Here is a 13,267-nt window from a genome sequence, read left to right as displayed (position 1 = left end):
GGGCAAGGCACTGTCAGGATAAGCCTGGAGGATTTGCTCATGGATTAGATGGTGGGTACAAGAGAAACAGGAATCGAGGAGGATTCCCCAGTTTTTGGCCTTGGAACTGAAGAACCGAGTTTGCATTTACTAGGAGGGAAGTCTCCCCAGGGGAGCACATTTCACACCATGGGGCCGAGTGAGCTCCCTTTAGGGCTGAGTGTGGGGAGAGAGGAGGCTACATTAGAGGCTGGAGCCCCGAGTCCTCCAGGGTTTTGAGGCTGGGAAGCTGAGGACACCATAGCAAGGGAGGCCAAGAAGGAGAGGCCAGGGAGGTGAGAGGAGAGCACAGAGCTGTCCACAGGCCAGGTGGAAAGACTCAAGCGGGTGATTATTTGCATCCAATGCTACTGATAGGACTGGGCAACCCAGGTCACTGGCAACTGTGGAAAGGAAACTTTTGGTGGGATTGTGAGGAAAAAACTGGAAGGGAGTGGGCAGAAGTGGAGACGGGGAACACACACAGCTCTTTGGAAGAGTTTTGCTGTAAGGGGAGCAGAGACAAGGCATGGCAGCTGAAGGGAATCTGGAAGTCTCTGGTCTTTGATATTGAGCTATACCCACTTGGGATGCATGTAAGTGGGTGGAAAGTCCTGGCAGAGGGGAGAACCCGCGGTGCAGGAGAGAGGGCGACTGTAGGAGAAAAGCCCTCAAGGAGTGAAGAGGGATGGGCCCCGAGGATGGGAGCAGGGTGGGACATTTATTGCCACAGAAGGGGAGGCTGAGGATATGGTGTCAGATGCAGACGGGCTGAGAGTTCACCCTTCACCCTCTCTCCTAGCTCTAAGCCAGAACCTAAGAGGGCCAGAAGCTGGGATCCAAGTCTACTTGTCCCACCCCCTCCACTGGAACTCCCTGGCCCCCAGCTCTGCACAGCTCCTGCCCTGCAGCCCTCGCCTGGCTGTGCTCCGGGAAGGCCTCGTGGGCACTTCACCCTGCTCTGCAGCCACACTCACACCCTGGATCCAGGTCACACTAGGTATGATTTGCTTCTCCTGGCCTTTCCTCTCACCAGCCCCGCTATCACCTCATTTAGAAGGCAGGTATGATTTTCATTTTCTAGGCTCAGAGAGTTTGCGCAGGGCCACACAGCTGGGTCCCCAAGCCTCTCTATGTGAGGTCGTCTGGGCACAGGGCTTGGGGAACCCAAGACTGAGGCCAGTGACAGCAAGCTCTGGATGGCCATCCACTCCTCTGGGGCTATACCTGTAGGGCAAGGATGCCAAGCGCTGCCTCTCCTGCAAGCCTTCACCTCTGGACACTTCTCTTTTTTGAGACAGAGTCTCATTCTGTCGTCCAGGCTGGAGTGCGGTGGCACGATCTCAGCTCACTGCAACCTCCGCCTCCCGGGTTCAAGTGATTCTCGTGCCTCAGCCTCCTGAGTAGCTGAGATTACAGGCACATACCACCACGCCCGGCAAAAATTTTTTTTTTTTTTGAGACGGAGTCTCGCTGTGTCGCCAGGCTGGAGTACAGTGGCGCGATCTCGGCTCACTGCAACCTCCACCTCCTGAGTTCAAGTGATTCTCCTGCCTCAGCCTCCTGAGTAGCTGGGATTACAGGCACGTGCCACCACACCCAGCTAATCTTTGTATTTTTAGTAGGGACGGGGTTTCACCATGTTGGCCAGGATGGTCTTAATCTCCTGACCTCATGATCCGCCCACCTCAGCCTCCCAAAGTGCTGGGATTACAGGTGTGAGCCACCGCACCCAGCCAATTTTTTATATTTTTTAGTAGAGACGGGGTTTCGCCACATTGCCCAGGCTGGTCTCAAACTCCTGAGTTCAGGCAAAACGCCTGCCTTGGCCTCCCAAAGTGCTGGGATTACAGGCTTGAGCCACTGCGCCTGGCCACCTCTGGGCACTTCTTCATGGGGAAGGCTGTGTGTGCAGGCCTGTCTTGGAAGCTAGTGGAAAAACCGGGCGCCCAGGGGACAGTGGCTACCACTGCTTTCCATCTCTAAGTCAAGGGCGGGCAGGAAAAGGAACTCCACAGATGTCCCTCAGCCCTATTCCCTCCACCTGCAGCGGCAAAGACCCCACTGGCTCGGACTTCACCAACCTGGAGCAGGGGAGAGAAGCTAAGTTCTGACCTTTGATCAGAAGATGGGGAAGCCACACTCAACACGTCACTGCCTTGGGAGGTGGATTTGGGGATGGTGGGTCCTGGGGAAAAAACGGGCTTTTGGTGTGGAAATGACATCTTTCCTGTTTCCGACCTCTGCCTGCCTCATGCCAGGTGAGACACCTTCATGCCTGTTTCCATGATTGAGAACATGGGAGTACGCTTCTTTCCACCTATGTTCCTGGTGGATTTTCACTGGAGTTGGGCTGCACTGTGGAAAAGGGGTTGGGCAGCTCCTGTGGCACAGTGAGGGGGCATAGAAGCCCAAGGCAGTCGGTAAGAAATCACCAGTTTATTGAATGAAAAACCCAACATCAACTCAGTCCCTCCCACCCCTATCTCCTCTCTATGGCTCAGGAGACGCTCAGGACAGCAGGGCTGAGCCCTGGGAAGGGCTGGAGGAGAGCTTGGGAGAGGTATGGAGAATGAGAAAAACACTTTCAAAATGAAGTTCTGTGCAAAAACTTCTGGGAAGGAGTGAGAGGACAAGAGAAAAGCTCCAAAGGGGCTGTGGGGCGCAGATGGCCGGGCTGGGGGGTGCAGAGGGCTGGGCTGGGGCCCTGTGTCCTCAACCACTCCTGAGAACACGGACGGTCAGGACTGAGGGGCTCAGACCCCGGGTTGGTGAGAGGGAGGTGACAGGGAGGGAAGGAGCCTGCTGGAGGGAAACCTGGCTGGGAGGATGGGTCTGGGCCCAGGCTGGGGCCTAAGGAGGGGGAAGAACAGAGCAGGGAAAGGCAGAAAAACTGACACGGTGGGAGGAGGGAGATGAATGGGAGATGAAACAGAATGTCTGAGGGGCCACAGACAGCATGTATGGTGGTGAGGGTCTGCCTCCCATCTCTCCAAGTCCAGGCAGAGCTGTGCTGGGTGAGGGGCTGGGAGGCAGAGGCAGGAGCATCATCAACAAGGGTGGAAGCCACGAAGACAGCGACCAGTGCACAGGGTGTGTCACATGGTACAACCAAGAGACTTGGCGTGCAAAGAACCAAAGAAACACTCAGGACACACACGACATCTGCAGGGAACCTGGGGGTGGTGAGGAAGTCGTGCACGGGTGGTGGGGGGAGACTGGGAGGCCCCTCTGTCCTAGAAACGCTGTGTCACCATAGCAACAGGGTCCTGGAGGCGGGGGAGCTGCCTCCTGCCCCTGTGAGCTGTGAAGCAGGGGTCCTGTGGGCTCAGGGTGCCCCCTTACCCTCCCTTGGGAAGCTCTGGGGCAGGTGGAGAACCCCATAAGAGTTGAAAGTGGCCCTGGGTCCTGCTGGAGGCGGCAGAGTGAGTGGATCTGGCAGCTGCATCTTAGAGGACACCCTGTTGGCTGGAGGGGCTGGGGGAGGACTAGGCTCTCCTGCTGGGGACCAGGATTCCAGCTTTCTCATTTCCGGGAAGGAAACTGATACCACAAGGAAGAGTTTGGAAGTCGGGTGAAGGAAGGCCTGGGGGACTCAGTCCAGGGGACTATGGGCACCAGAAGGCAAAAACAACACGCCTTGGGCCTGGAGCAGGAGGGAGAAGGGGAAAAGCGGGAATGAGGAGGGGCTGTGCAGGGGTGGGCTGGAGGGGAGGGGAGGGGAGGCGTCCCTGTGGCAGTGTCCTTCGGGACCTGGGCGAGTGAGAGGCAGACCCTGGTGCCAGGGAAGGGATGCTGGGCCCGGGCCTGCTGGCCTCCCCCTGCCCGCAGGCGGTGAGGCTGGTGGCAGTGCCAGGAGGGAAAGTGGCTGGGAGACAGGGCCTCAGGTGGCCTTGCTGCCACTGAAGAGTCCCACTGGAAAGTGCTTGACATGGGTGGGCCACTGGGCTGCCAGCTGGAAGAACTTGATGTCACTCCACTCGACCCCATCGATGGACACTGGGGGTGACAGGAGAGGAGGGGTGACCAGACTGCTCAGGCCATCTCCCCAGGGCCCCTTGGGAAAGGCCATTGCCTGCCTCCCTCTCCAGTCCCTTTCTTGCCCTCCTCCCGGCCCTGCCCGCCCTCGCACCTCTCAGCATAGTCTGCTGCTGCTTGGCTGAGCAGATGAGGCGGCTGATGCCTTCAATGACCTGGCTCTTAGAATCCACCTCCTTTTCTCGGGGTTTCTTGCTCAGGAAGATGGTGGGAACTGGAAAGCAAGCAAGGCCACCTGTGTCCCAGCCCCTGGGGAGGCCGCCACCCCTCTCCTCCCCAGCCAACTGTCCTCTTCTTCCTGTGGCGAGGGGAGGTGATCTGCAAACCAACCCCTCCTCCCTGGCACTGGGCTGTGGGTCAGGATCTTCAGGTTCCTGACTCAGTCCCAGCACTGAGCTGGTGACTTTGGCTAAGGTCCCACTTCTCCCCCTGGGGCTCGATATCTTCGCCTGTTCAGTGAAGACCTTGGTCCAGATGGTCTCTGAAGTCCTTTCCAGCTGGAACGTTCTAGGCAGCCTGTGGGGCAGGGGCCTGCCTCCCTATCAGGTGCATGCTCTATGCAGGAGCCAGTGCAGCATGAGTTTGTCCTCACGCTGTCCTGGGGATGCCGGGGAGTGCTCCCTGTTCCACTCCCACTCCAGAAAGGAAGCAAGGGCAGGGAGGGCACTGCTGAGCAGGCAGCTGCCCCTTGCAAGTTTCTGTGCTGCAGGCCGTGGGTTTTGGCTGTGGGCCTGGCACAGCCCCATGCCTGACCCCCCAGGGGAACTCTGCAGAGGGGAGTCACACACAGAAATAGGCACAGCTGCTTTGCAGCACCCAAAGGAGGCGGGGTTGGGGTCATGCCAGTGCTGCAGGTGCACTACCAGTTGCGGGTCCCCAGCTGGCACCAACGGTGGCAGGCGCTGCCGCAGCACTGGCCCAGCCATAGGGGTTCCTGCCTCACTCCCACGCACAGGAGCCGGGCCAGCTCCAACTCCCCTCCAGCTCCTTAAGCTACCCCTGCTATCCAGAATGGACTGTATGCCCCTTAATCCTGAAAACACAACCACGTCCTTTTGCTCATGAGGCCTCTTTGGAGCGGCCTCCAGGGCTGGGTGCAAGTTCTCTACTCCTGCGTCACAGGGACCTGGAGCTGTGATATAGAGAGGCCTCTCCCTGTCTGCAGTCCATCCCGGACAGCAGTGGCCAGAAAGGCCCCCTTCATTACACAGTGGCAGCTGCCTCAGCCCCTAAAGTACTGGAGCTCAGCAGAGAGTGAACAAGCGACTCTCTGCAGCCTCGGTTTCCTGCATGACAGAAGGAATGGCCTTGTCCCTCAAGGGGAGGTGGGACTGCCCCCTCTGCACCCCATGCCAGACCATGGGATGCTTCTTCATCCCAAATATCCCAAAAGCAGATTTATTCCCAGGCCCTGAGAGACGAGACGGGAGGCCTGGTGGCCCATGGTCTTCCCCGGCCTTGGGGGTACTTGCCTTTCTTGTTCTTTTCTTTGGTGACCACAGTCATGGCCATGGTGCCAGAAAGCTGGGCCTCCCCACTATGGGGCAGGCGGGACACCTGCACTGAGCGGAAGACACTCTTGAGGGTGTTCTTCGAGCTGGCGTCCCTCTTGTCGCCTTCCCTCCTCCGCTCCCCGGGGTGGCCCAGCCAGTAGTCCACCTGGAGGCCAATCACGTCCCCATATGGGCTATTAGGGCTCCTGAGGAAAGGGAACAAAGAGGAGAGGTCAGCTCTGCCTTCAGCTCCCAACTGCATAGGCCTGATGGGGTAGGGGCCATGCCAGTCCCCGGGAGGGCAGGCTGAGGAAGGCTGCAGCTCTGTTCCCTCCAGCCACACAGAGCAGCTCATGTAGGAGAGGAGAATCAGGCTGATCTGAGAACAAAGCTGGGGAGAATAAAGGCCCAAGTCACGAAAAGGAAACCAAATAAAATCTTCACAGGATGACAAGGGCAGCAGAGAAGGAAGCTTTATGAAGGAAGAATGTGTGTGTGTACATAAGTGCATGCGTGCACACACATATACACACATATAACACACACACACACACACACACACACACACGCCCAGCAGGCAAAGCCTGGGCCAAACTGAGCCTCGAGCTGGAGAGAAGGCCTGAGCCCGGCAGAAGCCCCTGCGGGCGGCTCCAGTGCAGCCTCAGGACAGCGGCTGGTGCCGCCCGACCTGCAGCTTTCTCCTTTTCATGGCACTCTTAGCTCAGCGATAATTTTAGCTCCCAGGAGAAGGGCTGGTGTGTCTTGAAAGGAGGTGTCAGACACAATAGGTACACAGGCTAGGAAAGTCATCTGACTTTTCTCTTTCTGCCTCATTTTGGAGGTTCCGTTAAAAAACAAGATTAACTTGGAAGGGAAAGGAGGTAGAGGAAAGGGTTGGTGCCAAGGCTCCCCAAACCCATGCTGGACAGAAACCCTTCCGCTGTGGGGTGAGATGAGAGAAAACGCCTCCAGGAGGCCAGGAACCTGAGGTCCCCAGGGCAGAACTCGGCTGCGTGGGTACTTCCTCCTTTCCTCTACTGTTCCCTCCAGAAGACCCTGAAGGGAAGTGCCCCGAGGAGCAGAGGCTGAGGGAGACCAGGGACTGGGATTCTAGCTCTGGGGCAGGCCTCGTGCCACCCAACACATTACTGGCACTTTGGGGGAAGCCACCGGCCAATGCCATCCTCGCTGTTGCTACAAGGAAAGGGAAGAGGCGAAGGCGGAAGGCAGCGAAATGGGGGAAGGGAAGGCAGGCTGCTCCTTCCCAGCGCTGACCACGCCTGCTCTCCTCACCTCAGCCTTCTTGTCAGGAGCCCACCCCTCCACCCTCTCTCTGCCCCCTGCTGCTGGACCCTTGATCTAAACTGTAGATACTTGAGATCCTAAAGACACGGCCTCCTGCTATATCACTGCTTCCAGTGGTCTCAGAGATTCAGCCTGAACCCGAGCTCCGCCACTTGCTCCCGCGCCGGCTCCAGCTCTAGCGCCTCAGCAGGGCCGCCTCACTGTGCCAGGCACTGACACGCATGTTCTTTTTCTCTTCTTTTTTAGAGACGTGGATTGTTTCCTTTAGAGAGGCCCTCTGACTGTCACCAAAGGAGACAATCCACGTCCCTAAAAAAGAAGAAAAAAGGAAAACACTAGAAAGAACAGCCCAATCCACGTCACTACGTGGCCCAGGCCTAGCTTTGAACTCCTGGGCTCAAGCGATCCTCCGGCCTTGGCCTCCGGAGTGGCTGGAACTACAGGATGAGGCCTGGTTTCCACGTTCTTATGTAACCTGCTCCACAGTCCTGCAAGGTGGCCACTTCACCTCTTTTCATTAGATGAAATTGAAGTTCAGTAACTTGTCTAAGCTAAGGCAGTGCAGAGACAAGACAGAACCACTCAAACCCACGTGTGTTTTATTTCCCAAGTGCCATGCTCTTTCTTGCACCTGGGAGGTCCCATAACAACACCTGGGAGGTCCCATAACAAGACACTTGCACAGCACTTCACAGGCCTCTGCCAACATTGTCTCATTCAACCCAATACTGTGAAACAGGGCAGAAAGTGTCCTCCCATGACCAGGCCGGCTAGTGATATGTCTCTGAATTCTAACTTTAGTGTTTTGGGTTTTTTTTTGAGAGACAGGGTCTTGCTGTCACACAGGCTACAGTGCAGTGGCGCAGTCATGGCTCACTGCAGCCTCAAATTCCTGGGCTCAAGCAATCCTCCTGCCTCAGCCTGAGTAGCTAGGACCACAGGTGTGCACTACCACGCCCGGCTTCCTGTGGCTACCTTCTAAGCCCATGCGCCTGTCACTGGAATCAGCTGGGTGGGCCTGATGGAGGGCATGGCAGGACAGGTACGGGCAGGAGCCTTACCCCACAATGGCCAGGGTGCTGCTCATAGATGGGGAGGAGGGAGGGGTGGCCGTGGCGTCTCGGCTCAGGCCCGAGCTGGAGGGTGGTGATGTGGAGGGCACAGTAAGGCTGACCACAGGAGAATCGTCCCCATCGCCTGTCAGGGGACAAACGACAAACACAGTTGGCCAGAGGAAGCTATCTCTGACTTGGTGGTGGCAAGGAGCCGGGGTTCCTCCCATCCCGTGGCCTGCTTTCCTCCTTTGGCCCCAGGCTCCTTCCACCTCCCCCAGCCACCACCGCAGCAGGGGAGTGAGGGCGCCCACAGGCTTCCTGCTCAAGCTCTGACTTCCCTCAGGGCATCCAGAGCTTAACTTCTGGCCTGCTGGACTAGAGGGAAGACAGGGAGGGCACCAGCCTCACTCCACAGAACAAGGGAGCCCCAGGCTCACCTGCTGTGGAGGGAGAGTCTTCAACCAGACCCACCTTCACCACCTGCAAGGAGAGAAGAGGCACTCATTAGATCCTTCTGTTAAAGCAGGCATGTTCTGATCCAACCAGAAACAGATTGGTGGCACAAGAGCCATCACTACACATTATTTTATTGCCGACTTTAAAATCTTTGCAAATCTGGGCCGGGCGTGGTGGCTTACGCCTGTAATCCCAGCACTTTGGGAGGCTGAGATAGGAGAATCGCTTGAACCCGGGAGGCGGAGGTTTCAGTGAGCTGAGATGGCGCCACTGCACTCCAGCCTGGGAGACAGAGCGAGACTCCATCTCAAAATAAATAAATACATCAAATAAATAAGTAAATAAAAAAATCTTTGCAAATCTGGAACAGCCCAGCTGTAGAAACAAACAAACAAAAAACAACAAAACCTAGTTGCAACAATGAGGTGGGGCATGCGAGACTTTGCAGCTCTTCTCTGGGGATAAAGGGCTGAAGGCAGGAACCACTGTGATGTCCTGATGTTGTTTCTCTAAGGTCCTGTGGGCAGAGGGCCTAGGAAGATGGCTCTGTCTCTGCCAGGTGGGAGAGTCTAAAGCCAAGTGGACGTGCTAAGGTGTGGACACCAGCCTTCTCCTCTCTGGTCTTCCTGGAATGTGGAAGTGTACTGAATGGGGGTGGGGGGGTTCTTTAGGAATTTTCAATTCTCCATAGAGAATTCTGGAAAGGACAGCCTGGGCCCTCCAGTGGCTAGAAAAGAACACAGCCACAGACTAGGTGAGCATCCAGGCTGTGGTCTGAAGTGACAGGTAAAGTCCTGGGCCCAGGCCCAGGCAAAGAGGCAGCTGGGCTGGGAGTCCAGAGGGCTGGAACCTGATGGGGCGAAATCTACCGCACAGGCCTGCAGGTGGTTGCCTGGAGGCTGCCGCGACAGCAAGGCTGTGTTTGCTGAAGTCTGTCCCGATTCTCTATGCGCCCTTCTTTTGATTCCCAGAGAGGAACAAATTGCCACTCTGGGGCTTCCTGAATACAACTCCCCTTCTCTCCTTGTTCGCCTGGCATTTGGTGAGGTTGCTAGCTCTTTTGGTTTTTAATTTGTTTTAAATTTGTTATCTCTCTGTCTCTCTCGGTTGCGAGGCCTGAGTGAGCAGCAACTCACAGCTCCACGAAGATGTGTCAAACCACCAGCCACAGCTATGGGCCATGGTCTTGGGGCCTGTAATGTGGCTATGGGAGCAGCCCAGGGGCTAACCGGGGACTGGCTAGACTGCAGGACAGGAGGCTCTGCAAGGCACGAGAAAGGGCTGCTGGATTTCCCCAGCTCAGGTATCTCCTGAGATCACTCAAGACACCCACATCTTGGATGCGCAGAGAGCAGGGAGAGCAGGGAGCTAGGCCCCCTCATCCACATGAGCCCCTCCCTGTCTAGAAGCTACGAGGGACCCTCAAGGAAATTACAAAAAAAGATACAAGCTGGTGGGGCACGGTGGCTCACGCCTGTAATCCCAGCACTTTGGGAGGCTGAGGCAGGTGGATCTCTTGAGTCCAAGAGTTTGAGACCAGCCTGGGCACCATGGCGAAATGCCATCTCAGCAGAAAAATACAAAAATTAGCCGGGCGTGCCGTGCACAGGGGCTCAAGCCTGTAATCCCAGCACTTTGGGAGGCTGAGGCAGGTGGATCTCTTGAGTCCAAGAGTTTGAGACCAGCCTGGGCACCATGGCGAAATGCCATCTCAGCAGAAAAATACAAAAATTAGCCGGGCGTGCCGTGCACAGGGGCTCAAGCCTGTAATCCCAGCACTTTGGGAGGCCAAGGCAGCCGGATCACGAGGTCAAGAGATTGAGACCGACCATCCTGGCCAACATGGTGAAACCCCGTCTCTACTAAAAATACAAAAATTAGCTGGGTGTGGTGGCACGTGCCTGTAATCCCAGCTACTCAGGAGGCTGAGGCAGGAGAATCACTTGAACCTGGGAGGCGGAGGTTGCAGTGAGTCGAGATCGCGCCACTGCACTCCCACCTGGCAACAGAGTGAGACTCTGTCTCAAAAAAAAATTAGCCAGGTGTGGTGGCATGTACCTATGGTCCCAGCTACTCAGGAGGCTGAGGCAGGAGGATCACTTGAACCCAGGAGGCAGAGGTTGCAGTGAGCTGAGATTGTGCCATTGCACTCCAGCATGGGCAACAGAGTCAGACTCCATCTCATAAAAAAATAAAAAATAAAAAAAGAAGCTGGTTTCGAAGGGAAATGTAAAGCTCTTTTAAGTGGAAATCGGAGTTTTCAGTCCTGCTCCGGTGCCATGCTCTGGCCTCTGGCAGGACTGCACAGCTCCCCCGGACCCCTCCCTAGGTCAGGCTGAGCCTGTGGCCCAGCTGCTGATGAACAGACAGCCGGCAATGCACCTGCCATGAGACATCCACGGGGTTCTTCCTTGACTTTCAAAGTTTACTAGTATAGAGATTTCTCCTTGGTTAAATAAAAAAGGAAAGAAGAAAGCCTTCCTCTCAGTGGCCTATCCAACCATGAAGACAGAAGTATCTGTTTTCAGACTTTTCTGAATGCTGCCTTCCACTACTACCAAAGCAGCTCCCTTTCCCGTGAGCCACGTCTGGACATCACTCCCCGGGTGAAGGCAGCGAGGTCAGGGCCTGGTGTAATAAACAGGAGACACCAGTGATGGACCCAGGAACAGTTCGTGATTTGGAAAAGGCAGACACTAAAAGGGACAGCCCAATCCATGTCCCGGCCCAGGGTTTCTCCACCTCTGCACTACTGACACTTGGGGCCAAGCCATTCTCTGCTGCGGGACCTCCTGTGCACTGGAGGATGACCAGCGGCATCCCTGGCCTCCACCCACTGGGTACCCCCCGTATAACAACCAAACACGTCTCCAGACACTGCCAGGTAGTCCCTGGAGGCAAAATCTCCAGTGTCTGGAGAACCACTGTTCTAGATGAATCTTTTGTTTTCCTGTGTAAGGGGGAACAGGAAGACCAGGAGAACGGGTGGGGTGCCAAGCAGAGGGAGTCAGTACTCACGCCAATGAAGGGAATAAACTTCTGATAGGAGTCTTCATCAGGGCTGTTGGGAGACACAGGAGAGCTTCATAGTTAGTAGGAGAGACAGGGAGGAGTGCTGGGGAATTGGCCTTTCCTATCTCACTGTGGCTGCAGCAGAGTCCAGGATGCTGGGCTGCCTCTGCCCATCACATCCTGGGGCGGCATGGGGAAGGTCTGGGACTTGCTGTGCATGTGGAGCTCACAAAATGAGGGCAAATGACCTGATCATGCAAGCTACGCTCCCTGCTTCCCACGTCTGAGTTCCAGCTACGAGGATGGGCTGCTTTATACTGAAGGGCAGGAAAGGAAACTGATGAACTCAGGCTCCTATGGGTGGGAGGCCTTGGGCAAGGAAGGAGTGCTGGGGAGGTGGTGGTAAAAACCACTCATATCCTTTTGGGTTCCTATGAAGGAATATAGCATGTGGAGAAGGAAAATGTGAGAAAGCAAGGAAGACTCAAGATTCCTCTAACCCACCCAACCTATTTTTAAGAAACCCCTCAAAGTCAAACTTACAACTTATGCCGGCAAGTCAGCATGGCTTCGGCCACGGGAAGCTGGTGTGTCGTGGCTGCCCCGTTGACGTACTGCATCACCCGCCCTGCCACGTCCAGTTGCTCTGCAGAAAAGCCAAGAGATCACTAACTGCCTACTGACTTCAGCTGGCAAATCTGCAGACCCTCTCGGAGAGGGCTCCCTTCCTGAGACCCGTCAGACTCTAGGAGTTGAGTGAAGGATGGGGCTCTACGGTCCTTTTGGTTTGAAGGAATCATGAGCCCAAGGATGGTCCTCTCCCTTCCAATCTTTGCAGTTCCTCAAAGCCCTGCTCTTTCTTGGGCCACGCACACCCTTCTTCTCATGTCCACTTGCTCCTGCCTGTCCTTGCACATACCCATCTGGTGGCCTGGAGGAGCCTCACCCCACAGACTTTTGCCATCACCTCCTTCTCAGTTGCGCCAGGCCCTCACTACCTCTCAGCCTGGAAGAGCTCAACCTCTTTCTGATCCCTGCCACCTTTATTTTTTTATTTTTATTTTATTTTACTTTTGAGACAGAGTTTCACTCTGCTGCCCCAGCTGGAGTGCAGTGGCGTGATCACACTGCAGCCTCAACCTTCTGGTCTCAAGCAATTCTCCCACCTCAGCCTCCCGAGTAGCTGGGACTACAGGTGCACACCACCATACCCAGCTAATTTTTGTATTTTTGTAGAGACAGGGTCTTGCTATGTTGCCCAGGCTGGTCTTGAACTCCTGGGTTCAAGTGATCCACCGTGCCCTTGACCTCTGCCACCTTTATTTGATATTCAAGAAAGCACCTGGTTGGTGGGGTGCTATTCATTTATCAAGTGACTGCTTTGTCACTTGACTGCTATTCTCTGCTCCTTGTATTTCATCTCTACAACTAGAGATGCCCTGGCCACTATGCCAGCATGGCCCTTGTTCCTTCCAGATGAACAGGAGCAGAGCAAATAGCAGAGGATGAAAACTGGCAGAGTGGAGGGGCTGTGCACAGTGAGCCTCCGCTTAATAAACACTTATGGAAAAATGAATGGACAGAGTGACCGGGAAGGTGAGAGCTGCAGGGAGGAAAGCAGCATGACCTCAGCCTCCTTCTGCAGCCAGGCTGGCACCTGTGGACCCCGGGGGTGGGAATAAGCTCCTTACACGGGGCCATTACCTGACACTGGTGGCTCCGAGCGACTGAACAGATCTCTCCAACCAGAATCCAGGAAGGAACTACTGTATTTACTGTCGACTGACCCCAAGTATTTGGCCACAGGGTGAGAACCTGGTAGATGGAAAACCAGAGGTGGTGAATTCGTCAGGAGATGAGACAGTGTGGGAGCAGCTGTCCCTGGCTACG

General features: G+C 55.6%; 1 protein-coding gene across 2 annotated transcripts in view; it reads right to left on the bottom strand.

Moving 5' to 3' along the window:
- Window positions 1-2,437: 2,437 nt before the first annotated feature.
- Window positions 2,438-13,267, bottom strand: part of PACS1 (phosphofurin acidic cluster sorting protein 1) — a 173,586-nt gene continuing 162,756 nt past the window's right edge. For both annotated transcript variants that reach the window (XM_001170787.7, XM_063783108.1), the window contains exons 17-24: window positions 13,082-13,192; window positions 11,921-12,023; window positions 11,384-11,426; window positions 8,347-8,389; window positions 7,916-8,051; window positions 5,529-5,755; window positions 4,151-4,270; window positions 2,438-4,017 (exon numbers count right to left, since the gene is read on the bottom strand). In XM_001170787.7, the coding sequence (XP_001170787.1) occupies window positions 3,902-4,017; window positions 4,151-4,270; window positions 5,529-5,755; window positions 7,916-8,051; window positions 8,347-8,389; window positions 11,384-11,426; window positions 11,921-12,023; window positions 13,082-13,192 (899 nt within the window). In that variant the 3' untranslated portion in view covers window positions 2,438-3,901. The remainder of the gene's footprint in view (window positions 4,018-4,150; window positions 4,271-5,528; window positions 5,756-7,915; window positions 8,052-8,346; window positions 8,390-11,383; window positions 11,427-11,920; window positions 12,024-13,081; window positions 13,193-13,267) is intronic.

This window comes from Pan troglodytes, chromosome 9 (genome assembly GCF_028858775.2).
Source record: "Pan troglodytes isolate AG18354 chromosome 9, NHGRI_mPanTro3-v2.0_pri, whole genome shotgun sequence".
Taxonomy (NCBI): Eukaryota; Metazoa; Chordata; class Mammalia; order Primates; family Hominidae; genus Pan; species Pan troglodytes.
Note: the sequence above shows the minus strand (reverse complement) of the source record. Positions and strands in the feature narration are given on the sequence as shown.